This window comes from Gekko japonicus, unplaced genomic scaffold (genome assembly GCF_001447785.1).
Source record: "Gekko japonicus isolate JY-2015 unplaced genomic scaffold, Gekko_japonicus_V1.1 scaffold438, whole genome shotgun sequence".
Classification (NCBI taxonomy): domain Eukaryota; kingdom Metazoa; phylum Chordata; class Lepidosauria; order Squamata; family Gekkonidae; genus Gekko; species Gekko japonicus.
In genome coordinates this window covers 897553-924837 of record NW_015160849.1, presented here as the reverse complement: position 1 = coordinate 924837, position 27285 = coordinate 897553, and the positions used below count along the sequence as shown (strand labels likewise).

General features: G+C 44.5%; 1 protein-coding gene across 2 annotated transcripts in view; it reads right to left on the bottom strand.

Moving 5' to 3' along the window:
- LOC107118447 (poly(rC)-binding protein 3-like) overlaps positions 1-27285 on the bottom strand; it is a 356111-nt gene that overhangs the window by 37184 nt on the left and 291642 nt on the right. For both annotated transcript variants that reach the window (XM_015420802.1, XM_015420794.1), the window contains exons 5-8: positions 19155-19178; positions 18988-19020; positions 10845-10961; positions 5729-5860 (exon numbers count right to left, since the gene is read on the bottom strand). In XM_015420802.1, coding sequence (XP_015276288.1) covers positions 5729-5860; positions 10845-10961; positions 18988-19020; positions 19155-19178 — 306 coding nt within the window. The remainder of the gene's footprint in view (positions 1-5728; positions 5861-10844; positions 10962-18987; positions 19021-19154; positions 19179-27285) is intronic.

Here is a 27285-nt window from a genome sequence, read left to right as displayed (position 1 = left end):
ATTCCATATTTTCTTTGTAACTTTGCAAGCTCAGAAGAGGCAAAGACAAGACAGAAGGAGGGAGCTGGGAACTTCGGCAGCCTCAAGCCTCAACTCCAAGAATGAGGATGGGAGGGGGAGGAGGGGGGAAGAAAAGAGCCGTGGGCCTGATTAAAGCCATGGGCTTGCAGGCCTTAAGTTTGACACCCTGCCATATGGCATATTGACTGGGGACAAAATTAGTCTCATTTAATCAATTAATGTATCTTTGAAAATATGTTGTATATAATCACATGTACATAGGCATTCTAACTCTCAACATGGCCCATCTCTGGATACTTAAATCTGGAGATTAGGGCCATGAAGAGACAAGACAGATCTTTCTAAATTTGAAATCTAAAAAACAAAATTGAGGGGGCCAGTTACACACTCTCAGCCGACGCTACCTCACAGAGATGCTGTGAGGATGAGGATAAAATAAAGGTGAGCAGAATAATGTAAGCTTCTTTGGATCCTCATTATGGAGAAAGGCGGGTTATAGATGAAGCAAATAAAAATGAAGACGGGGGGCAGATATAAGGTAGGTTGGTGGGTGGGTGGGAAAGAGAGAAGGATGCGGGGAAAAGTGAGGATATAGGAGCTGCCAGGAGGAGGAAAAGAAGGAATAGTGTGGGGAGGGGGATAGAGGGGAAAGTGGGTGCCTCCACAAATCCTTGCAGGTTCCCCACTGTGCAGCTGGGTCCAGGCCAGTGGCTCATGCCACACAGCTTGGCACAGCTCAGGCGGACAGCCAGCACTGCATGCAGTTTTCCTGGGGAACAACTGCCAGAGGGAGGGAAGGAGGGAAAGCTGAAAATGGGGCAGACTGGCTGGGGGGGGGGAGGGAGGGAGGGGAGGAATCCCAGGATGCTTCTGCTACTCCCAGGGACTGTCATTTCACTCTGGTGGTGGTCATTCCAGTCCCAGAGTAGTCTGTCTGAGCGGGGATTTGAACCTGGAGATCCCAGACAAGATGAAGGACTGGCTCAGATAGAAACTCCACAGAGAACCAGGAAATAAGCTTCACTGACACATTGATTCTCCTGCTGTAATATCCAACTGTGCCAAATGTTATACAGTTATCTATGAGTCTTTAGGCTTCCCTGCTCATGATTCATTGCAGCTCAAAATTAATTCAGAAACAGATTCTTTCAAGTCATCAAGGCAGTAATTAAAAATGACTTCTGGTATCTGAAAAAAATTCAGCATGCAAATGAATGGAAACCCCTTGATGAATGATATTTCATTCTCTACTTTCATCGTTAAGTTCTAAATGTGACGTGGGCTGCATCCCACTTTGGTGCATCTCATAACTGTGTGCTGCTGCCACAATAACAATAGCCAAGGATTGTTTCACCTTGTTTTTATTATATGGTACTATTATCATTATTATCATTATTATTATATGGTACTACCAAATACTTTAGCCACCAAATGAGAAGGGAGCACTCATTGGAGAAGATGCTGATGCTGGGAGAGACTGAAGGTCAAAGAAGAAGGGGACGGCAGAGGATGAGATGGTTAGACAGCGTTATCGAGGCAACGGAGATGAGACTGAGCACACTCCGAGGGACGGTGGAGGACAGGAGGGCCTGGCGTGATGTGGTCCATGGGGCCGTGAAGAGTCGGACTTGACTGTGCAACTGAACAACAAAATTATTTTCTTAGAGGCTAATTGTTGTGAGCCGCCCTGAGCCCATTTTTGGGATAGGGCGGGATATAAACCTAATCAAATAAATAAATAATAAAGGGATGCATAAATCACATGGGAGATCCACACTCCTGCGGCAACAGAAGAGATCTTTTTCTCCCTCTTCCATCTTCCCTTCACCCAGGGTCCTGGAATGTAGCTGCTCCTGCAGCAGTGGATCTTCACTATGGACATCAGGTGTCTTATAGGAAAACATGTCCCAGGACTCCGGGCATCTGAGATGTTACAGTCAGGGGCTATCTTTCCCCTCCAGGCCTCCTCCCTCTTCTCTTAAGCATCTGGAACAAATGCTGCTCTGGTAGCCATCCAGGAACCAGGAATCTTGGGAAATGTAGTTGTCATAGGGCATCTGATATTCTTGGTACAGGCATCAGGAATCCTGGGGAAACTACATTTCCCCGCTGCTTTGGGGACACAGCTGAAGCTAAATTCCAGGTGCTGGGGACAGGCCCTCCCCCCCTCCATAACAGCATCAGCTAGGAAAGGGCGGGGGGGGGGGAGGAAGTGGGGGAAAGGAAGAACTCATTTAGCCATACTGAATAGAAACATCACAGTTACCAAGGCTCTGAACCGAGGAACGGCAAACGTCAGTGGTATCGCTACCAAGAGACTTAAAATGAGGCATTTGAACATTTCTATTTAGGAACAAACTCTGTGGCAGAGGTAGGTATGTTTTATAGTAATCCACTTGGGAGAACTCAAATACCCTGACAAAATATTGAAAAGAACTCAAAACGTTTGGAGAGAAACGTACGCACTTTGTCCAAAGATGCAAAGCATTAGAAAAACAGACATGTTTGAAAGTAATGAATAATGTTGAGGTAAGGCTTCTAATTTAATTTAATACAAGGGAATTAGAACACAACAGGAACTGTAACCCTAAACCAAGTGGAATTTTTCTTGCACGGTTGGCATCAATGAGAAACTCCTTCCAAACTTCTTGTTCTTTTCCATTGGCTACTCCATAAAAACCATAATGAGGTTCAGTCATGTATAAATATGCGTATTTGGAATAAGCAACTCCCAAGAGTGAAATCAGGTGGGTGGCCCCAAAACTGGAACTCCCCCCCCTCAGGGAGACCCCCAGGGAGCTGAGGACTGACCAATTCAACAGAGGGCACTGAGGAACGACCTTGTCTATTTCCCAGCCAGACCAGAAGTCCATGCTAACTCTAGAGCAACAATAGAGTCATGGCTGAGAACTCCCAAATCCCCCACTGCTCCTGAGGAGGGAGCTCTTAGCTCTTAGCTCCAATAAACCATCCACGGTTCAGGAGGGGTCATCGTGACCAATGCTCCCTCTAAGCTATGGAGTCTTGTGAGCAAAAATTCTACTTTGTGAGCTGCTGGCATTAAAGTTGTGAGCACGCAATTTGGCAATTTCACACTAACTCAGCTTACCGGGAACACTGGCCGTGACTCAGTGGCAGAGCCTCTGCTTGGCACACAGAAGGCCCCAGATTCAATCCCTGGCATCTCCAGTTAAAGGATCTGGTAGCAGGTGATGTGAAAGACCTCTGCCTGAGATCCTGGAATGCTGCTGCCAGTCTGAGCAGGCAATACTGACCAGGATGGACCAAGGGTCCGACTCAGTAGACGGCTGCTTCATGTTTATATGCTGCTCCACTTTTCTCCTGAAGAGGCAGGGACTGAAACACACACCTCTCTGAAGGACAACTTAAACCTTGCACAATTCACATCCGAGTCTCTGGGCAGCAACACTTGGAAGTTCTTGCTTATCTGTCCATAAGCCTGCCTCTCCGTAGAGTACCTTAGACGCCTGCCTCAAGGACACCAGCTTTTGGTCCTTTCTGCACTAGACCTTAAATCCTGGTTCAACCCTGTCCCCGAACTTACATTCAACACTACCTGCACATTCACCCCTGTAATTATCTGGGGGTATTTTTTGTTTCCGCATTACATTGAGGTCACCTGGTTTTGCCCCACCCTTGTCCGGGGATAAACGGATGCTGTTACAACCAGGGATAAATGCAAGGTATTGTGTCCTGAGTTGAACTCTGATAAAACCAGGGATGAGATTCAAGTGCGGAAAGGAACTTTTTTTGTGGTTCTTGCAGCTCCTTCTCTTGGTGGGATATTTTAAATCATATGACTTGGCCTCTCAGGTATTTAAGGTACCCGTGGGCATTTCTGATTGAACAAAAAGACTCCCTCCTAAAGCTGTGCATATCTCCCTGCAGATTTCAAAGTGTGAGGAGAATGCACGGCTATAGGCATTACCTGAATGACACCATTGTCTGCTCCCTCTGCTTGGAACTCTGCACTGAAATTCTCAACTCCACTCAGGCAAAGCCATCGGTTTCAAAGGAATTCCTGAGTCTGCCCGGGGTTCCCAGGGATGAAGCCCAGCCGCCGTGGGCAAGCTTCCCCCAAAGACACCCTGATGGCTTGTCTGCACTTTTATTTTGCATTTATTCCTGTTCGTGGGGAGGGCGGGGTGTAAATACAAATAAATAAATAAATAAATAAATTTACACCCCATTGTAGTATAGATGGGATTATAAAGATTTTTTCTGATTCTTCATATTTGCCTGGTTTTATAGATTTATTCTTAATAAGATTTTATTAGGATGTAATGAAGGCCTGTTACATAGAAGGCCTTTCCTTGTAGGTCAGGGTATTTTTCTAGCTGACGTTAGCAGACAAGACAATAACATTGTTTTGGTACAGAAGAACGTATAAGGTTCATGGTTTTTAATTGTTTAGGGTAAGAACTTTGCAGTGTCTGGGTCAAAAAGGATTTTAACTTCATATCAGAAAAAAACAACACCTTTGTTTGTGTATAGAGAATCCTTGGCTGATAGTATTCAGGTTAGGTTAAGTAAATACTTGACGTATGTATAGACACACCTTTCTTTACATTTAACCAATAAGGGAATTTTTATTCAAACGATGTATAATTCTTTGTAACTGATTATGCTTTTTGAATGTTATTTTCATGATGATGACATGATGATGTCACTTAAAGTATAAAGCTCTATGTATTTCCTGGTTGTCCTCAGAAAGCAGTCAATTTTTGATGGGCTGTCTGGCCTAACTGTTTTTCGTGTCTGATTGCAATTAAACACAAGATCTTCCTCCTCATTTTGACTTCAATTTCTCCTTTTTGACTGGGAATCTATTTGTATTACACCATTTTCCTCCCCAGTTGGCATTCAAAGCGGCCGAGGACATTGCTCTCCCCTCCTTTATTTTCTGACAGCAACAGGCCGAGCTGAGAGCTTGTGACGGGACCAAGGTCACCCAGCGAGCTCCCATGGCAGGAGCGGAGATTTGAACCTGTCTCTCCCTGGATCTTAGTCTGACACTGTATCCAGTACACCACGCTGGCTCTTTCAGGCACAAGCTGTTCAGGCGGAGCAAGACCCAACCAGCAATTCCCTGGATGAACTGACGATGCATCCTATATGTCCCAGAATCCTCAATAATGCCAGCGGTTTGATGGCAAAGAACTCAATATGGAAAATGTTCCAAGAAGTACGGTACTTCCTGTTGGAAATATGTGTGTTGCAAGGTCTAAATTAAGTCATTATAGGGTTAATGTGTTTACCTTGTGTGCTATTGTTTAGACTGACCTGGAAGGGAACCTGGCACAAAGCCCATGGGGAGAAAGCCCGGGAAACTGGAGCCTATTTAACAATCATTGGTTAATGTATTCAGGTTATTTCCTTCTAGGGTCAAGAAGAAAGAAGAATCTCTATTACCAGCCATGTGGTCAATCAGACGGTTGTTGTATTTGTAACAGTAAAGGATGTAGTCTTAAGTGTTTGTTCTTTGTGGATTTCCCGTGTACTCTTCCCTTTAGAAATAAAGTTTTTTTACATAGAAAGAATATGCGTCCTCTCCAGTGAACATTGCAAGCTCTGAATATCTAACGACTTTTACCAAACTTTCCAACACTTCCAAGCCTCCCCTCCAAAAAACAACAACAACCAACCACCACACCAAAGTGAACAGTTCATACTCTGAGCTGCTTACCTCCCTGATTTCTTTGATTTTGGATCCTCCTTTGCCTATAAGGGACCCACATTGGCTTGCGGGGACGACAAGTCGCAGGGTTACTGGTGGCTTACTCGTCACCGTGCTGTTTGTCATTGAAGCATTGATATCCTGTAATGACAACATCAATAAGAATTAAGCAGAGATCTATTCTTTCCATCCAGAGAATTAGGTGACGTCTTTGAGCTTAGAAAGGATAGATGTAAAGGGTGATGGGTCCATAACAAAGGCAGCAAAACACTCTACTACAGGCCAAAGTTATAGGGCTGGATGCCACGGATCCACTTCACTAGTGGACGTGAATTCCTGCAGCTCTTTGCACCAGCAGACAGGATGGCCACTCATCCAACACATCTGTGGGATCCACCCCGTAGACTTCAAGACACAATCTGTAAAAACAGGTTGCTTACCTGTAACTGATGATCTTTCAGTAGTCATCTGTGCATTCACACCCATGGGATCTAGTGTGCACGCGCTGGATCGATCGGCATTGTAGCAAGCTCTTTTAACGGATTTTCGCGCCCAGACCTCGGGCATGCGCAGGAACCCCACCGCGTATGCCCAGAGGGAAGGGCGCGGACATCCCGCCAGTTCCTTCAAACCACCGCAAATCAACCCGTATTGAAAATGTAGAAGCTGACAGCAGCGGGGAAGGAGGGTGGGTGGTGTGAATACACAGATGACAACTCAAAGATCATCAGTTACAGGTAAGCATCCTGTTTATCTTCGATGTGGTCTCTGTGCTTACATGGAAGATGTATCAAGCTGGACGATGTCAAAAACTGCATCCGTCACCTGCGAGTGTTGCTGAACGACAGAGAGGCCTAGGGAATGGGCCATTCTTTTTACAAGATCTGTGTATGACGTGAGATTGTCGGATGGGGAGATGGGCAAATCATCAGCGACAGCCTGATTAGGAGACTTATGATCAGGGGAGGTGTGAGCCTCAGATGCTTCGGTATTGGAATTTCTTCCATTGAATCAGAGGACTCCTGGTGTGGCATTTGGACAGGAGTGTCCTGTTGACCAGTTAAAGGTCTTGGTGGAATGACAGGGGTGGAAACAACTGGGGTTTGAACGACCTGAGGGTTGGGAGGACGACTGTGATCCAAGTTATGCTGGGCAGGATCGTCTGCAGGAGGACGAGAGAGAGATGTTGAAGGTCTCGACCTGTAGGGCGATCTCAATCTATGAGCAGAGTGGGATGAATATCGATCCCAGTCGGAATAGCTCGCCGGAGTCAGCCATGGCAAGGATGGTGGATAAGCCCCATACAGATACCTCATCTGTCGTTGATCCCAAGACTCGCGGGGATCGACTTCTGGACCGTGGATGTCTTGGAGACAAAGCGGCAGCATGTCTTTGAGAGGAGCCCGTGTAATCTTGGTTGTCGATATCGACAGATTGACTTGGAGGGTGACGCTCCACGTCGCATGAAGCATATCGGTGCCGACGTGGATCGATGTCGGGAGCTTCCGATACCGTCGACTACGGGGAAGGAGACGGTGAAGGCTCTGCATCCATTTGATGACTTAGGAGCTCTACCGTTTTGATGTCGGAGTAAGGATGCTCCATTTGGTGGACAGGGGAGTCCAAGACATGGATGGTCGGTATCGGTGGAGGCACTTGGGCCTCCGGTATCGATACAGTCGTTGGAGCGGGAGGCACTTTAGGGGCATCACCCAGTGCAGCCACCGCTACTTTCCCCTTCTTTGCCGCCTTAAGGGGTTTGGAAGCCCTTCTTTGCGGACTTTTGCTCCTTACTTGGCCTGGACTTCTTTTTCGCCGGCGTGGAAGCGGAGGATTGCGCCTTCGATGCCGGAGGCTTCGGTGTCGGTTGGCCGATATCGGAGGCAGGCCTCGATGCTGGAGCCGTTGATGTCGATGGTTTCTCGGCGTCCATCGCTGAGGAAGGATGTAGAGCTGATTCTAGCAGGGCCACTTTAAGGCACGCAGCTCGGTTTTTTCGGGTCTGGTTTGAAAAGCGAGCACAGTGGCAACAGGATTCGGGTCGATGAGACTCTCTGAGACAAAGTATGCAAAGGGTATGATGGTCAGGAGGAGCAAGTTTACTACCGCAACCCTTGCACCTATTAAAAAAGCTCCACTTCTTCTCCATAAAAACCAAAATGAAGAAGAAAGAAGGAAGGGGTGAGGGGGGGTAGCCCAAAGGCCCGACTGAGGTAAAGCGGCAACATCCCCCTCAGCAGAAAAGGAATAAACGGAGGGAAAAATCCAAAGAGCCGTGAGGCAAAAAGCCAAAACACACGAACCGATCAGACCGACGAAGAAAAAGGTCTTTCCAACGTGGCGGTAAGAAAGGAACTGGCGGGATGTCCGCGCCCTCCCCTCTGGGCATGCACGGTGGGGTTCCTGCGCATGCCCGAGGTCTGGACGCGAAAATCCGTTAAAAGAGCTTGCTACAGTGCCAATCGATCCAGCGCGTGTGCACTAGATCCCATGGGTGTGAAGCACAGAGACCACGTCGAAGATTAGGTTTTTCTTGGGTAAGACATGACAAAACAAATCCCTCTCTGTGCTTTTCTGTTAATGGCCATTTATTTCACTGTGCTTGATCCCAGTATCTAGCAAGTCCCTCATGCCTTTAAAGCAACAATTAGAAAGCAAAATCAATGGACAGCCAACCAACAAGAATTAAAGATTTTAATCTACTGACAATAATAACGGGTGTTTTTTTCTCTTCCTTCAGAATAGACAGGTTTGCTCTTTGCTCCATCAAAGGTTCCAATGGCTTGATGTACATGCCATCTTTGGTTTTGACTCCAAGTGTCAGTGGATGCAGCCACACCTGCACGATGAGTGATCAGAGAGCCAGGTGAAAGTGCTAGATGCTCTACGCTAATGGCACATCACAACCTGACCATCGCTTTTTTCCACTTGGATAAGGCATCCATCTCCTGTAGGAAAAGACTGGCGAAGAAGATTCAGGCAAGTGCCTTTGTCAGGGTGCCAGAAATGTCTGTCATTGGGCAGCTGTAGCCAATCACAGTTCAGAGGCAAGGACACTTGGGAGGACACTTGAATTAAGGGAGCCTCAAATCAATGGCTACATACACAGAGCCTCAGAGACAGACCCTGGCACTATTCAATGGACCAGTGATCTGGCTCTCATGTTGTCAGTTCATATTCACACGTTTGTGGCATTGGCACCTTATTTTTTTAGGTGTATACATGAAGCTTCTTAATTATATAGCTCAAAAGGCCATATCTGGCCTTCAGCATTCCATTTTCCATCTCCCTTCCTTGCTGACAACCTGTCAAACAATATTTTGAATCACACACAATAAAGGTAAAGGTAAAGGTTCCCTTGCTCGAAAGCCAGTCGAATCCGACTCTAGGGTTGCGGTGCTCATCTCCGTTTCAAAGCCGAAGAGCCAGCGCTGTCCGAAGACGTTTCCGTGGTCATGTGGCCGGCATGACTAAACACCAAGGCGCACGGAACGCTGTTACCTTCCCACCGAAGTGGTCCCTATTTATCTACTTGCAATTTCTTGCTTTCGAACTGCTAGGTTGGCAGGAGCTGGAACTAGAGACAGGAGCTCACCCTGTCTTGCGGCACCCGGGTCTTGAACCGCTGAACTACTGACCTTCCACAGCCTGCAGTTCAGCGTCTTAACCACTTGAGCCACCACACACAATACTGATGTATTTATTTACTGTTAAGAATTTTTTTTTTATAATGGCTACTAAATTGTGAACCTGTGTTGGCTTGATCCTCTCTATCCCCCCCCCAAGCCTGTTCTTTGACCTGCTGATTGCTAAACAACCTTATGTCAGTCAAGGGTCGTTCCATCCCTATCTCCCATGAAAAATGTGTAAAAGGTATATTTTCTTTTTCTCCCTAGAAGGAATTCAAGACTACTTTGAAAAGAGGGTAAAAGTGAATTATGTTAAGGATGGAATTGCTGAACTTTCTTTTGGAATTCTAGACGACCTTTTGTCTGTTTTATTCTATAAAAGAACTTCGATTCTTGTTCAGAATGCCAGGTTGATTTTTTTTTTGCTGCTTGCCGGGGGGGGAGGGGGTTATATTAGGATTTTGCAAACTCCCCTAACATTTATGTTATTTATAGTCTACCTTTTCAACTGAGACTCAAGGAGGATTACAAAGTGTAAGTCAATGCAATCAACAGGACGAGGCATCTAATAAGCAATGTAACAAGACGAAGGATCTAATTTATAAACATGGGTGAAAGGGTTGAAGCTTCACCCCTTGAGCCCCATTACAAACATTTTGTTAAACCTTTTAAAAACATAATTTATTTACTTCTTTTATTTACTTACAATTTTATTTATTTACTTATAATTTATTTACTTCACTTTTCTCCCCAAGGGGGACCCAAAGCGGCTTACAGTATTATTCCCTCTTCCATTTTATCTTCACAACAGCCCCGTGAGGTAGGCTAGGCAGAGTGTGTGTGACTGGACTAAGGTCACCCAATGAGCTTCCATGGCAGGGTGGGGATTTGAACCTGGGTCTTCCAGAGCGTAGTGCACTGAAGTCCTAAGAAAACAGCTGCAGCTAGTGGGGAAGGAAGGATACTTGCCATGGGGTTTGGCTAAAAACAACGTTTCCCAGCCCCAGGAAGACGAAAAGACCCCCCCCCCCCCCCGCCGACATTTCATCGTTTTTTGGGTCACCTGAATTTCCTCAGATGATTCTCCCGAACCTTTACATTTCCTTCACTTTACATTTTACATTAAGACAGAATTTTATAGCAACTCTATGAAAAATGACAGATTCAGTCCCACACTGAATCATATGATATTAAAGTTAAATTCAGATCCAAAAAAGGAATAGAAATATCTTCAGCCCCCACCCCCATCAGCATTCTTTTGGGACTAGCTGTCCCCGAGGAATGAAGACGGAAAATAAATGTTCAAAAAGCACGGAAATGGTCCATTATTTCACTTCTGATATTACTGTCGGGAGCATTTATAAAAATAAAGGCACCTTCATATTTTATTTAATGGCAACGAAACCAATTTTGTGCTGTGTTCCAGCAAACATGAGGAAAATCTAATAATAATTTTGCGGTGTAACTTCAGGGAAGAAGAATTTCCATTTACTTACTTCTTCGAATTTTAGTGCAATCATAGAAAAAGCCTTAAAGATGGCATCTGTTGGGCCTGTTATGGTCACAATTCTTTCTGGGCAGGACCCTTCGGAGATGTTGATCCGAGCACCACTCTGTGAAAAAGGACAATTTTTTAAAAAAGAAAAAAAACCCATAATGGTTTACCAGATTTGACTTGAGAACCAAGAACATCAATACTATCTAGCTCAGGGATCCCCAGCATGGTGCCTGATGTCAGACCTCTGGACAAGTTACTCTCAACAACACTCTCTTTGGCAGTGATATGTTTATTGAGTTATAAGCAAGCTCCAGGTCATAACTGTACTGTGTCAGAACTGTAGATTTTCACGGGTACAATCACTGATATAGCTTATTCAAATGAAACCCCTCCTAATGGCCACTCATACGTTACATCCATCCCGTCTAGCCATAGTGTTCCTACCCCCCCTTTCACCTGGGAAATATATGATCCCATTATCTACACAAGCAAGTTGGCACTAACAGTTTCAAGGTCGTTCCTCTGGGAGAGGAAGGCTTCTTCAGAAGAGTTATGGCCTCTAAGATAGTGCAGTCACACACTCCACACTCGCTCCCTCACACCTAAAGAATTCCCTCCCCCCAGCATTCATGGCTAACTGAGAAGAGCAATGTTTGACACCTTTCCTGGTGCTGCCAAGTGATTTTAGAAAGTGGGTGGGGCCAGGTGAGGCTTTTGCCCACCAAGGGTTCTGATTGGCCACTCAAGAGATGACTGCCTGTGCAGATTTTTTAAAAATGTTGCTTTGGCAGCAGCTGTCACCACACACAAGGATCTTTACCGTAGCAGCCATTTTGTGGCTGGCTCTGCCCCCAGTGACAGCCATATTGTGGCAGCAATTTTGTAGTTGTACCCAGCATGCTTTGTCAGAATTCCAAAGGTGCCCACAGGCTCAAAAATATTGGGAACCTCCGATCTAGCTTGATTGCATGTAGATTGCCCTCACTACACAGGGGTGGGCATGAGATTAATTTAAGAAATTGACAAGGTCAGACCTGCAAGGACAGTTGCAACCAAGGGTATGAATTAAGGCTACTCTTAGCAGGAACCGAAGTGACAAATGCAGCACATGTCAACACTGATCCCAACAGTCCTGTGATAAGCTTAAGGTGCTTGCAGGAATGTAGTGGCAGCACTCTGGAAGGAGTCCTGATCTTTGTCAGATACATGTAAAAGGTCAACAGTGGGCAGACATTTATATATGAGGTCATGGAGGGAAAAGCAGTAAATATCAAAAGGCCATGAAATTCAGGAAGGGTGAGACATAATCCTGTAAAATTCAAACGGAACTGAAAAAAAGACAGAGACATTTCATAACAATAAGAATGTCCAACACAATTTCTGTAATTTTGCTTACTCTGGTTAAAACAGGATTTCACTTACATGTAACCGTTGTTCATCAAGTAGTCACCTGTGCAGTCACACATGGGTTACTGTGCATGTGCAGGCCTGCTGCAGAGACATTTCTGAAGCCCCCAAACTCTAGAGCAGGGGTGTCGAACTCATTTGTTATGAGGGCCAGGTCTGACATAAATGAGTCCTTGTTGGGCCAGGCCATGTGTGTGTCATAAAATGTAATGCCAGGTAGCAGAGAGATAAACTTTATAAAGGTCACAAACACAAAGGTGGGGTTTTTCACTTAAAATAAAAACATGCTTAAAACATTAGCACTTTTGCAGTATTTTGTTCATTTAACAGTGTCTGATAACTGACACCTCTTGCTCTGAATTATTGCATCAAAATGTCTGTGCTGTTGCAATCCTGAGTATGCTGTTCAGGTGTGTATCTGTAAAGCTGCAAACCTACAATGATACAGCAGCAGCAGAACTGGAAGAAGAGGCAGAAGACAGCCAGTTCCACTGCGGGCCTGATAGAAGCCCTCTGGGGGCCTGATCCGCCCCCCGGGCCGCATGTTTGACACCCCTGCTCTAGAGGGGGCTCCATCCCCCTTCCCTACGCTGCCTTCCCACCTTTTCCAGCAATAAAAGAGCAGGGCAGCAGGGCCTCCTCTCTGTTCTTCACTGCTGCTGTCGGAGACAGCTGGTGTTGCTTAGTATATCTGTCAGTGCTCACAGCAGGTCAGAAAGGAGGGATGAGTGACTGCCCAGGCAAAGAAGTGTGCGTGCACATGCAGGCTTATTCCCAGAATAAAATTTTGTTGGTCTTAAAGGTGCCGCTGGACTCAAACTTTGTTCTGCCCAGGTGACCACTTGATGAACAACAGTTACGGTGAGTGCGACCTGTTTATCATCACCTCCTTTCAAAGGAGGTATGAATGAGGGCCACGCTGGAACCGCGATTTCATGATGATGGGGGGGGGGCAACTTGGATTACTTCAAATGGGGCTTTTTCAGCTCTCAAGCGCTCTAAAGCGTTTCTCCCAGGCATGTTGGTGCTCTCTTAGGCGATAGAGATGAAAGTGGTCTTGGATCCGTCTCTCTGGATTCTGACGCAGCCTCACGCTCGGACAATTGTTGGAAGCAGCACCTGAAAAGGTCTCTTCCCGCAGATTGGCGTTTAGGCCTGACGTCTGCTGTGTCTACATAGCAGGTATCTTGAGACATTGGGCTCTTCACCGAGGCAGAGTAGACAAAGTGTATGGTCATTCTCATGAGGGATTTTAACCCAACAAGACATGCATTTCTTAAAAACAGCTTTTGGTTATTTCTTTTTGAGGCCATTTGTTTTCCTTGTAATGATTTTGGCTTCAAAATTAGAAAAAGGCAGACAACAGATACTTCCACACAGCGCTTTGAAGGAAAGAACTTCACTCCACAACAGCAGAAAACTGAGAAAAGGGCGCTCCATCCCCTCCTTTGACACTGGAAAAGGCAAGAAAGACACATGGAGGAGGGGGAAAGAGCTCCCTCTAGGGTTTGTAGAGTGTCAAAATCTCTGTGTCAGGCATGCCTGTGCGCAGTGACCCATGTGGGACTGCACAGGCGTCACGATGAAGAAGATCAGTAATAGCTGAGGAACCCCTTGTCTTTGTTAAGTCCTTGAAAAATGTTATCAGACTTCTTGGTGAATTCTGATTCAGTGATTTCACACTGCAATTTCCCTTCTAAGTTCTTTTGCAAGGAAGTGTTGCCTTTTAGATCACAGTGTGCTTTAATGCCAGATTCACGTTCCTTTATTCCTTTGAATAGGGGCTGATCTGTGGAATGAGGAGGACACTTTGTGGACACTTATGGCATGCATCTAGGGTTGCTAGCCCCTTTTAAGGGGTGGGGGAATTCCCCAACCCTGGGCCCCACCCCCACCGTTGATCAACTGGCTGGTGGGGTGACTTACCAGTAGTGATGTCATTTTCAGCTTGTAGTGGAAGTGGCATCACGTTGCCAGCATCGTGCTGACATTCTGGTATTTTGGCAAAAACTGTATGGTAGAAGCCATTTTTACCATAGAGTTTTTGTCTAAATACCAGCCTGTCACTGTGATGGCAGCCCTGTGATGACACTGCCACATTGCCGGCGATGAAGCCGAGACCTTCTCTCCCATTCCTGGATTGGTCCCCCCAGGAGGGATCTGACAACCCTACATACATCACATGAGCAACTGGATGTTACTAGGTCCTGTAACAGTACTGTGTGAGTATTTACAGGGGCAAAGTTGGCATCTGGGTTTGTCGCAGGATCCACTCTTGTCCTGTGGCTTGCACCTGTCTTGGTTGCTTGTTTTTGTTGGCAAGAAGCTGCTTTCGGCTAGAGGGGCTGCCAAAGAAGGCCTGGCACCCCTCAAGCCCTCTAAGAGAAGCATTGGCTGTAGGTCATTAATGGCCCCGGTCACACGGGCAGGAAACTGCGGGGGAGAAGTGTGGCTGTTTGCCCTGGGGCAAACTACCGCGGGGTTACGCGATCAGACCTCCCGTGGAGGTCCTGTGGAGGTACCGTGGAGGTTCCATGGGAAGGGAGAGGTGCTGATCACAGGACAAGGCGGCGCGCAATGAAGAAGCGCGCGCCGCGGCAAACTGGTTTTTGTGTGTGTGTACCCAACGAATGCGCATGCTCCGTTGGGTGCGTGTGCGCATCCACAGAGACTCGGACAAAAAAAACACACCTTATTTGCAAGGGAACATGGGCGGGCGCCGGATGCCACCGGAAACGCGATCAGACGCCCGCCCTTGCCCCGCAGTTTCCGGAAACTAGTACCTCCGAGGTACTAGTTTTTTGCCACACAGTTTCGGCGGGAAGCCTCGGTTGAGCCACGGGAGTGCTACGCTTCCCAGATGTGCTGGTGAGATCATGCCCGGAAACTCCGCCTGTCTTCCGTCTTACTTGTGTGGCTACTGTTCCGTGTGACCGCAGCCAATGAAATGCTTTAAGATCTGCTACTGAAGGCATGAACCAACTTAGCAAAACTAAGGAAATCATGTAATCCCCATGATTACTAGTACTTTGGGGAATGGTCTCCATATCATCCTTCATTACCTATCTACATTTCAACTTGTTCTTCCTCACTGTGTGACTCCTTGATCTGGCAGAAAATGTCTGCCTATTGAGGACCCTCAACATATATTTGACAAAGCCAGCTCTCACCATTAATCATTTGAGTAAGGATTCAAAGAGAATTGTTTGTAAGACTCCTGCTTGAATTACAGGTCAACGCGTAGAAGACCAAGATCCAATAGCCCCCCAACACTCCCTTTGTCAGGTTTCTCATGAAGTTAGCAACAAAAGTAATAGACACGGATAAAGTGAATACAAAAAAGGAAGAATCCTCTATATAAATAAACCCCCCAAATACTCAAAAACACAAAATATAATACTCACAAAGTATTTACATGATCAAAAATAACAAACTTACAAAACAATTTCAATACAAATCTTGAAATTCATATAAATTGTGCAAATAGGGAGAGGTCCAAGTTCACGAGTCATTTATTTATATGAAGGATTCTTCCTTTTTTTGTATTCAGGTTTCTCATGAAGGCACCTTTAAAATTTTTTTTTTAATATTTATTAAGAGCAAGTATAACTTGTAACATGTACAATACCTGCAAAACAGTATACAAAAGTTCTGAGAATCCAACATTACAAACCAGCCAATCACCAACAAAGTTGTCATCATACATCAATAGTTATAACATAGTAACCTACTAATTTAGTATCAGATCTGTTCCCATAGATAAGAATAACTTTTGAACTATAAATCCCAATTAATGGAGTCAGGTTTAAACTACAACAAATTTAGGAGTCTGAACAACAAGAGGAGTCTCGGCAGCAAGGCGGAGGTCAGAGTTAAATCAAAACTGAAGCCATGTGTGATAGCTCGTCCTAGAGGGCAGCACATTGTGTTCTGTCATGAAGTCGAGTACTGGATACCAGGTATGTACAAATTTATCATAAGTTTTACTGGAGCTGTTTTGTATTCGGTCTACTATATTAGAAATTATATTCATCACAAACTGGTCCCAAATTTTGTCATACCAGGATGTCAGAGTAGGATGAGATGAAGATTTCCAGTTTCCAATCATGAGCCTGGCTGCTGTAAGAAGAATGGAGGTAAGGATCTTTTTGGAGTCATTCCCAACTGATGAAACCCAGAGATTGAGCAAGGAGAGCTCCAGAGTGACAGGGAGTGTTTGTTGCGTGATGCTGTTGATTTGGGAGAATATGCCCTTCCAAAATTGCTGAATGACTGGGCATTCCCACCAGCAGTGTAAATACATTCCAGAAGATCCACAGTTTTTCCAACACAGAGGATAATACTGAGGGTTCATTCTATTCAGCCTTTTTGGTGTGAGATACCACCTGTGTATGATCTTGAGGGAATTCATCCTAATGTTGTGAACCTGTGAGGAGAATGCCGGAGAATTCCATATGTCAAGCCATTGTGATTGTTGCAAGTCTGTTTCCAAGTCTGCTTTTCAAATCTTTTGGCAGGGAAGAGATCGGGAGCCTTCAGCAGATGATAAAATTTTGTGCACCTTAGAAAGCAATCCCTTCATGGAGGGATCGTATGTAGACAAGAGAGTCTCAAATTCCGTCTTTGGTCTGGTGAAAATACCTGTTTGTGCTAACCGATCAATCAAGTTCTTAAGCTGTAAATAACGGAACAAGGGGATGGATGTTCCAAGACTTTCCTCCAATCCAAGTTTATCTCGTATTTTCCCTTGTTTTACTAAATCTGAGAGACGTGTCAGACCTGCCGCCATCCAGTCCCGAAAGGCTCCTGATTCCATTCCGGGAGGAAACCACAACTGATTGATGAAAGATGAAAATTTGAACATCTTTGGTAATATCTGTGCTCGTTTGCGATCCCAGATTTTTAGAGCAGTGTTCTAAAAACAATTATTCCGTACTGAGATAGGGCGTTGAGTTGGCTTCATCCAGAAGAGATCCTGCAGTCGTACCGGAGAAATACTTGCTTGTTCAATTAACATCCAACCTGATAAAGAATCATTATTCATCATCTGTATTACTGTAGCTATCGTAGCCGCCTGATAGTAGGCACTCAAGAGTGGTAAATCTAAACCTCCCAGGGATGAGGGTCTGCTTAGCACTTGGCGATTTATTCTAGCCATGAAGGCACCTTTGACTCTCAAAAGCTCACACCTGGAAAATCTTGTTGGTCTCTAAGGTGTCACTGGATTTGGATCTTGCTTGTCTACTGCAGACCAACATGGTTATCCCTTGAAGACTGATTTAGGTGGGTCGCCATTTTGGTCTGAAGCAGCAGAACAAATTTCGAGTCCAGCGGCACCTTTAAGACCAACAAAATTTAATTCCGGGCATAAGCTTTTGTGTGCACACACACTTCTTCAGATACCCTGAAATGGAAGTTACCAGTCCATACATATAGTTAGAGGGTGAGCAACAAATTAGCATAATAGAGGTGTTTAACAGATGCAAGGACCAAACTGGCATAACAAGCTTAGTTTATTTGGAAGCATCTCAATTAATTACTATCAGCATTCCACAATTAAGAAGGGTACATCTAACCATCAATCTTGATACATTTGTTTCCTTCACTATGTTTCCCCCTGGAATTAAACCCCCCAAATGGTGATCATATAAACTAAGCTTGTGTCATGACCCCAGAGGGGTCTTTGGGTTTTGCCGCCACCCCTCTGGACTTCAGGTCCCCTGAGAAGGCCCAGAGTACCCTCCTCCCAGGCCCATCCAACATGCCCCTTTTTAGCCGAGAACACACAGGCGTGATTGACCCAGGCAGAGAAAATAATTACACAAAAAGGGTTTATTAAAACAACAGTGGGGCAGGGAAAAACAAGACACGGCAAGGTGCTTAAAAAGGGTATAACAGTGTGAAAGGAAAAATAAACATAACCTAACGCAGCTGTCTATTACTCCTAACTGTTTTACTTCCAGGCCACAGCCTGCCTAACACTCACACTGAGGGATCCTTTCCTCGCAGACCAACCTGTCTTCTCACTGAGATCAGGTTGCAGAGAGACGAAGGACGGAGGGATCTTCCTCTTCCCAGCCCAGCCTATCTTCTCACTAAGATCAGGCCGCAGAGAGAGACAAAAGACACCCTTTTCCCTCAGCGAACAGCTCAGATCCCTTCCCTCATCAGACTATCACAGTCTCCTCCCAGACTGTCTTCCCAACCGACTCCAACGGTCTCTTTAGAATCTTCTCTCTGACTCTCCCAATGCCTTCTGGGTGTTGTAGGCCTAGCCGCCTCCTACTGCCACCCAGGCCTCTTAGGCTGGCTAGGCCGTACTGGCACAGGCCAGATCATGACAGCTTGTTATGCCAGTTTGGTCCTTAAACCTGTTAAACACCTTCATTATGCTGCATGCTAATTCGCTGCTCACCCTCTACCTGTATGCATGTATGGATAGTTTCCATTTTGTTGTACCCAAAGAAGTGTCCGTGCACATGAAAGCTTAAAATATCTTGAATAAAATGTTGTTGGTCTTAAAGGTGCCACTGGACTCGAACTTTGTTCTGATGGTTTATCCCCTGAAACTCATTCATTGCATATTTTGCTTTTCTTCCAACCACTTGATGGCAGTATTGATTCACACACCTAAGCGATGCAGCTAATTCGCCACCATTACCAAAAGCCATTAATTCTCTCAAATAGAGATGGATTTTACGTTTGGGGGAAAAAATTCAAAATGTACATCTTACCTCCTCCCTCATCTTCTTAACAGTTTCACCTTTCTGTACATGAAAACAAAACAAAACAAAACCAGAAAGCGTGTGTTAGCTTACAGTGTGCCGGTGAAGGTGCAGGGAATGTATTAAACAAATTGGGCAGGCGGACAAATTCAGCTTCTCAAAAGTGGGTCACTCACCTTTCCAATGATGCTCCCAACCTCCTGAAACAAAGCGAAATGGAACCGAATGAGAGCAGAACAAGAGATGCATTATCAACAATCCTCCAGCTCTAAACATAATAAAAGGTTTGTATTAAAAAATACCCCACTGTGTCTAAACCGAGATTCGAGACCAGTAGCATGTTAGAGACCAACAAGGTTATTTTTTTGGGCGGGGGAGTTGTCATATATATTTTAAGCTATATTCTTATGCCATTACACCATATATATCATGCTATGTATTTGTTAAGCTATTATACCATATACTTTTTTATATATACGTATATAGTCTGATAAAGGAATGTCCTCAATATCTGTAAAACTGCCTTATGTTTTTGGTAATTATATTGCCTATGCATTTTTCCCTATTCCTTTTTTCTTTCTGTTCCCGTTTTAAAAGTGTATTAAAAAAAAGATTTTTTTGGGGGGGGGGTATAAGCACTTGAAGGTCAAAGCTCTGCTCTGACTCTCAAATGCTTCTACCCCCAAAAGCCTTGTTGGTCTCTCAGATGCCACCGGACTTGAATCGAGCTGTTCTACTGCTAACCAACACAGCCATCCTCTGAAACCTTGATTTCTAAGTGCAGCATGTCACTGGAACACAATTCCAACAAAAAGGGAACACCTAGAGAAGGGCGATGTGCAGACATAGGGCGGTGTGGAGAGATGGAATGTTTGGGAGGTTGATGGGCAGAAAACGGACAGGGAGGCGGTTGGAGGTCGGAGAGTGAGTGAGGAGGTTGGGAGCGGTGGGAGGCTAACAGCCATTGGGAACTGACACATTTTTGGGAAGAATCCCAGAGAGCGGTTTAATTGTTGGAACTTTTGGAACGTGTATCTGATTAAGGTTGTGCTGGAGGAAAATGAGAGATGTCATAGTAAAGCCGTTTTATTCTTATAATCAACGGAGTCCAGTCACTAATTTCCGCCAGTTTTAAGAGCCTTGGAGTGAACCAAGAGAGTTTCTCTCACCGGCCTTGAGTCGAGCTTTTCGACTGCTAACCAACACAGCCATCCTCTGAAACCTTGATTTCTAAGTGCAGCATGTCACTGGAACACAATTCCAACAAAACCTACCTTGTAGCAATTACCAGTTCAGTGACCTACAATAATGCAAGGGGGGATGGGCTACTGGCAGACTAGAAGCTGGATAAAACCCCAGAGGCAAATCGTATGTGCTCCCCCACCCTCCAGGCCCAATCAAACGATTAAGCAGGGTACTATATGATTGTTGGCAGCAGTTTCAATCACAAGGCGAAGAAAACAGCTGGGACGGGGTGTCGAACTCATTTGTTATGAGGGCCGGATCCGGCATAAATGAGACCTTGTTGGGCCGGGCCATGTGTGAATAAAATGTAATGCCAGGTAGCAGAGATATAAACTTTATAAAGGAAACAAAGGGGTTTTTTTTACTTAAAATAAAAATCATGCTTAAAACATGAGCACTCTTGCAATATTCTGTTTATTTGTCTGATAACTGACACCTCTTGCTCTGAATTATTGCATCAAAATGTCTGTGCTGTTGCAATCTTGAGTATGCTGTTCAGGTGTGTATCTGTAAGCTGCAAACCTACAATGACGCAGCAGCAGAAGAACTGGAAGAAGAGGCAGAAGACAACCAGTTCCACTGCGGGCCTGATAGACCGGGCCGCATGTTTGACACCCCAGAGCTAGGATATCTCAACATGTACTGAGAACGGAAGGTAGGACATCTCAGTGTGAAGGCTAGGAGATCTCAGCATTTGAATATGATGACAGAAAGTCCAATTATGCTTCATCCCTGCTGCCAGGAAGCAAGACCTGAAACTATCAAGTATAGGATCAGTACCATGGACAGTGGAAAGGTTGCCCAGTTGATCATCCACAAGTGGAAAATAATTACTGGAAACAATAACTTATTTTAGAGTGGGATGTTAAATCAGGCTGCATCACTTTGAAGAACACATGGGTAATATACTGCAAGGGTGCATCTATTGCAGTGGACTATCATCTGGCTTGCTCTTGACTAATAAAAATTCCTAGGAACCTAGAAGGTTGAGCAGCTAAAACACAGAACATACATCTGTTTATTACAAACAGCTCAAAACCGACAGATTAAAACCAACATACATACAATGCAGATAAAAACACCGAGGTAGTGGGTATCACATTACATCCACCGAGACGTAGTATACAGTAGCAAGTGTAAAATAGTAAAAAGCCCAGTAGCACCTTTAAGACTCACAAACTTTATTGTAGCATAAGCTTTCGAGAAACACAGCTCTCTTCATCAGATGCTTCGTCAGAGTTATGTTTCTTGAAAGCTTATGCTACAATAAAGTTTGTGAGTCTTAAAGGTGCTACTGGGCTTTTTTACAGCAACAGACTAACATGGCTAATTCCTCTGGATCTAGTAACAAATGTAGTTTGAACATACAATAACTACTGGATCAAAATATTAGTTACACATCTAATAACCAAGGGGCCAAACGTGTTTTGGTCCAGAGGGCGTTCTTCAGTGGTCTAAATAATATCACACACTCAAAAATGTAAATATAAAATATCTGTTCCATGCCAAGCAGGTTGTATATGAATCACAGGAATAGTGTAGCTCCAAATAATAGTTATAAAGGCTCAATGTCAATCAGTCCTGCCTATATTGAGGAACCCACACCCATCAGAGGTGGTAACTTTGTACAACCATTCTGCCCTTGGCTGTTGCTCTATTCACAGGGTGTGTCCATCTGTAAACCCCCCCCCTTTGCTGTTTCCTAATAAAAATCACTATACATGTGTTAAACATTTCCTGCACAGAGACTCATCTTAATAAACTTGGAAGCGAAAAGACTGTGAGGTAAGCACTGTAAACACAGAAATATTTCTACAAAAGTACAAATCAGATGGTGGGATTTACGCATGAAAGGCAAGAGTACCACGGAGGGACAATCTCCTCCAAGCCCACTGTTGGACCCACCACGGCAACAGCAGCAAGGACAGCAAAAAGCTTCAGAGAAGCTTGGATGTCATGGCCCCCAACATCTCTTGCAGCTGTTCCGCTACCAACAGATAAGCGAAACACCATGGTCCACCTGAAACATGTGTTTCTTGTATTGCTTTAATCTTTTATAAACCACCTTGGCTATAATCAGACCACAAGGTGTATAAATCTTTACAATAAATAACAACACAGGTGCCTGGGTGCGCCATACTGCCCACCAACATCTCTCTTGGCATCCACCACGTGGGTGGGGCCAGGTCTTGCCCAGCAGGGCTTCTGATTGGCCACTGGGAATCCGATTGGCTGGACACAGTGAAATAACGTGGTTTCAGTAACAGCGACCGCCACAGTGCCGGGTTTTATTCTCTCACTCCTCTTCCCCAGTGCACTTTTAAATTTTTGTGGCTGCACCCTCCACCCTGTGTCAGAAGTCCAAAGGCACTTGCAGGCTCAAAAACGTTGGGGGACCCCTGGTATAACAATCACAAAGGTATCTCAGAACAGACAAGTAAGGCAAACAAAATGATCGGGTTTTTTTAAAGGAACAATTTGGCAGACCCTGCCACTCTTCCCAAACAAGTGAAAATGAAACATATAAAGACATAACCGTCATAATCCATCAGTGCAGATGAAATCTGGAGCCTGTGTGAATGTGTAGATCCATCGATTCAGAGGGTACATCAAACGGGGAACTCAGCATCCCCAGGTGCCCTGGACCCAGCGGCATGTACACAGACAGTTCTATTTATACTATTCGCAGTCAGAGATACGGGGCAGAAAATTGTCCATTTCCAAAGATTGTTTCATTAAATTAACAGTGATGAAGTGATGCCTTTGCTGATACAATATTAGAGAAGCTTGCCAATTTCAAAGTTTTTCGGATCATTATCCCCAGGAATTATCTCTGAGGGTACATGCACACTTTACCAATTTGTAAACCAGAAAAGGGGAATAAAATCACAAATACATATAAATATTCAATTTAATAATTAAGTTATGAATTCACCTGATTGGCTATGCAGATCAAATAAGGCAAAGATAAAATTTTCATTTACCTATCTCCTCTCATATGGTGGAAGGGAGATTGCAATCATCAATCTGATATGGAATTAACAAGTAATGGGAATGGTGAGGTGCCCCAGTCACTTCCATGGACAATAGTACAATCCTGTTGAAACATAGGAGCTGACAACCATGGCATGTCTTGGATTGTGCTAGGGGTGGGCACAAACCGGAAAAATGGGAGGTTTGTGGAGCCTCAGGGTTTTTCCAAATCACGAACCATGAACCTCCATGAACTTCTCTATTGCACAAACCAGTTCATGCTTCGGGAGGTTTATGGGATCTCTGGTCTTTATTGCATATTGTGGATATGTATGATTGCCTATATTTGTATATATCAGCCTATATGTTCTATATGTATTAGACCTCTGAGGAAGGCCTGCCTAGGCCGAAACGCGTTAGGTCTACTTCATTAGCCCTTGTATGTTTTTATATATATGTTTGTTTATGAGGTACGAATGGGCCCTTCTTTGCTATTTTAATTTGTGTGTAATAAATACATGTATATTTTTGTATGATTTTTAGAGTTGGCCCTCTTCTATCCTTAATTAACCTTTTTAGGTTCTGAATTCTAAGTTTTAGGTTCAGTTTTTTTCCCTTTTCCCTTTCTGTCCTTATAATTAGTGAGACAACAGCTTTCAGTGCCTTCCTTTAAAAAATGTAAAGGAAGTACATGTTATGCTGTCTTTAAACATTAGCAAGTGTTATTACAGTAAAATAATGTCTACATTATTTGAATTTGTTGGAATATAATATTTAAATCACATGATTATAGTTCCCCCCCCCTAATCAAATATTTCTGTTCAAGTACTTATTTCCCTTAGGACATGAAATTAACTAGTGGTACTCATTAAACTTTAAAGAAAATTTTGAAAATCTGAAAAAATGTGAATGCGTGATCTAAGTTATCATTTTGATTGTGATTTCTATTTTGGAAACAAAATCAGCATGCCAAATTAGATCAAACTCTATTTACAGTATTCACATTTTCCCAGAGTTTTTATTGCTCTGTCCAAGCCTTTGTGTGGCTTCCAGTTCCAGAATGTTTTCAGGAAAGGATCTTTATCAAACAGTGGTGCTAATAATACTAAGAAATCCTGAACATCATCTATTGGCAGTATGGTCCCCAAAGCCAAAACTGCAGCAGAATCAAACTTGCAAATATCTTTTCGAAAATTCTGCAGTCTTTTAAAGCATTTTTGGTGAGATCGTCCATTTGTCTTTACTGAGTCGATCCTGCAATTGAGAAATGGGCACAGCGGAAATCCCATCCTCCTCTAGGACAACACACGTTGCAAAAAACCCACCTCTTAGTGTCCAGTGATGGATTCCTTTTCAGCAAGGAGCCGATAAAGGTCTCCTTTACTTAATGTTAAAAGCCAGAACCGGCAGGGATTTCCACTTCTCGTTCCTGAGATGGATTAGGCAACAAATGGTCCTTGGTGCCAAATGAGCAGCGGGGAGCGAGTGGGCGTTCTCACTAGGCAGGAAGCCATTTCTGAAGCAATTGCTTTCGCTAGAATGTCATAACAACACTCAGGAGCGGAAGTCAAACGCAGGCACACAGCAGAGTGCCCACAACACAAGCAACGGGGAGATTGCGCCTGACAGCGCCACTGATTGACACCAGAGATCCAAATATTCAGTCAAGCTGTCTGAGAGAGAGCCCCACAGACCTAATCTGGTAATGGATACGTAAACCTGCAGCAGAGATACGAGAAATGCTTTATTTGTATTACGGAGCTTAACAAGGGCATTGTCGCACAACAGCTAAGGGCCTAAGCTATGAACAAAGAAGACACCTTTGCCGTAAACTTCCTAGAAGGCTTCAGGCTCACCACAATGAAGGACGCTCTCTGTAATATGGGCATAAATATACTGATTGACCTTGCAGAGAAATGTAGAGACATAGAGCTGGAAGGGATTTCAAGGGCCATCTAATCCAAACCCCTGTAAAATGCAGGAGATTCACAACTACCTTCTCCCCCCCCCCACTCCCCCAGTGACCTCTGCTCTATGCCCAGAGGAAGGTTAAAAAAAAAACAACCCCAAAACACCAGGATTCCTGGGCCAATATGGCCTGGAGAAAAGTTCCTTCCTGACAACAAAGTGCTGCTTGGCATTACCCAGAGCATATAATCAAGGGCCACAAGAAATACCATCAGAGAGCGGAGAGGGAGGAGAAGACAGAACCTTCTGTCCGGGGACATGAGATCTTTCTTCTGGGGTAGAGACACCTCCCCCAAGCCCAACTCCTAGAAGCAGGAATGAGTCTACTGCAAGGTAGAGTTCAAGGCAGTTGGGAGAGCCGGCGTGGTGTTGGACTAGGAACTGGGAGAGCCCAGGTTCAAATCCCCACTCTGCCATGGAAGCTTACTTGGGCCAGTCCGTCACTCTCAGCCTAACCTACCTCACGGGGTTGTTGTGAGGATAAAATGGAGAAATTATGTAAGCCACCTTAGTTCCCCGCTGGGGAGAAAACTGGAGTATAAATGAAGTAAATAAATAATATCAGCAGTTAATGGAGAAATCTGCCCCTTATTTCCACATCTGAAAATTCAGGCTTCCCTTCCCACAAACAAGCAAGGCTACATCACAGTTCCAAGACTCTCACCACTGGGTGGCTGTCTCACTAGCAGTGATTCATCTTGACCCTTCAAAATAGTCAACATAGTCTTGAATCTATTAATGCAACTGATACCACAGTTGGGACCTTTTCTCAGAGAAGATCGAACTTCTGAAATTCTCAGGCAAACGAAACCCTGCATGATTCAGATATACACAAATTGCCAAGATTTGCAGCTGAACAGAATAAGAGGGGTATGCCTGGCTATTCATGGGTAGCTCATTGAAGAGCAACTGTTTATATGTATGAAGGCCAAGATTCAGTCCCTGATACTGCTGGATTAATTAATCTAAAGAGCCAGTTTAAGCTACTGGCTAAGTGTGCGGACTCCAATCTGGGAAAACCAGGTTTGATTCCCCACTCCTCCACTTGCAGCTGCTGGATGACCTTAGGCAAGCCATAGTTCTGTCAGAGCTGTTCTCTCAAGGACAGTTCTGGAAAGAGCTCTCTCAGCCCCACCTACCTCACAGGGTGTCTGTTGTGGGGAGGGGAAGGGCAGGGTATAAATCCAGTCTCTTCTCTTCTTCTTCTACTCTGGAACAACAGCTACAATACTGAGTTATAAGCCAGGGAGTTCCCTGTACCAAGAGAGCTCTAGATCAGAGGTGTCAAACTCACTTGTTACAAGGGCCAGATCTGACATAAATGTCACCTTGTTGGGCCAGGCCATGTGTGCCACAAAATGTAATATGAGGTATCGGAGATATAAACTTTATAAAGATGATTTCAGATGCCGAATGGTAATAGCAGGCATGACTGGATGAGATGTGATATGCAGAGGGGTAGTAGAGGTAGAAATATCAGTATTGGTAATGAGACAGAAAACCTAGGTCTCAGTTTGGTATGGGAGGATTCCATCCAGGAGGATGCAAAGAATAAATGGAAATAAGTCCGAAGAAGTGAGCAGTGACTCATAAAAGCACATACGCTACCACAAATTTTGTTAGTCTTTAAGGTGGTACTGGACTCTTACTCATTCGACTATTATTAGAAACCACAACATTAAAAAAAACAGTGGTGGAACATTTTAACCTTCCAGGACATTCAGTTGCTGACCCAAGAGTAGCAGTTCTCTTACAAAGGAATTTCAAAGGTGAAGACAATGAAGCTGAAGACAATGCATCTTTCTGGACTGAATTGAGACCTAGGTTTCTTCTCTCATTACCAATGCCTGCTATTGTCATTTGGCATCTGAAATCACTTCATTATCCAAGATATAAGGACAGATGGACTTACATTCTAGCTATATCTGAAGAAGTGAGCAGTGACTCATGAAAACTCATGCACCACCACAAATTTTGTTAGTTGTCAAGGTGCTACTGGACTCTTGCTCTCTTCCACTAATAAAGAATGGAAGCTGTGTTGTTAGGTTTCTTCCCCCTGCATCTGTTAGAAATGGAAAGGGGGATCTCTCCAAATGACATGGGACTCCATCTCTGTCTCTC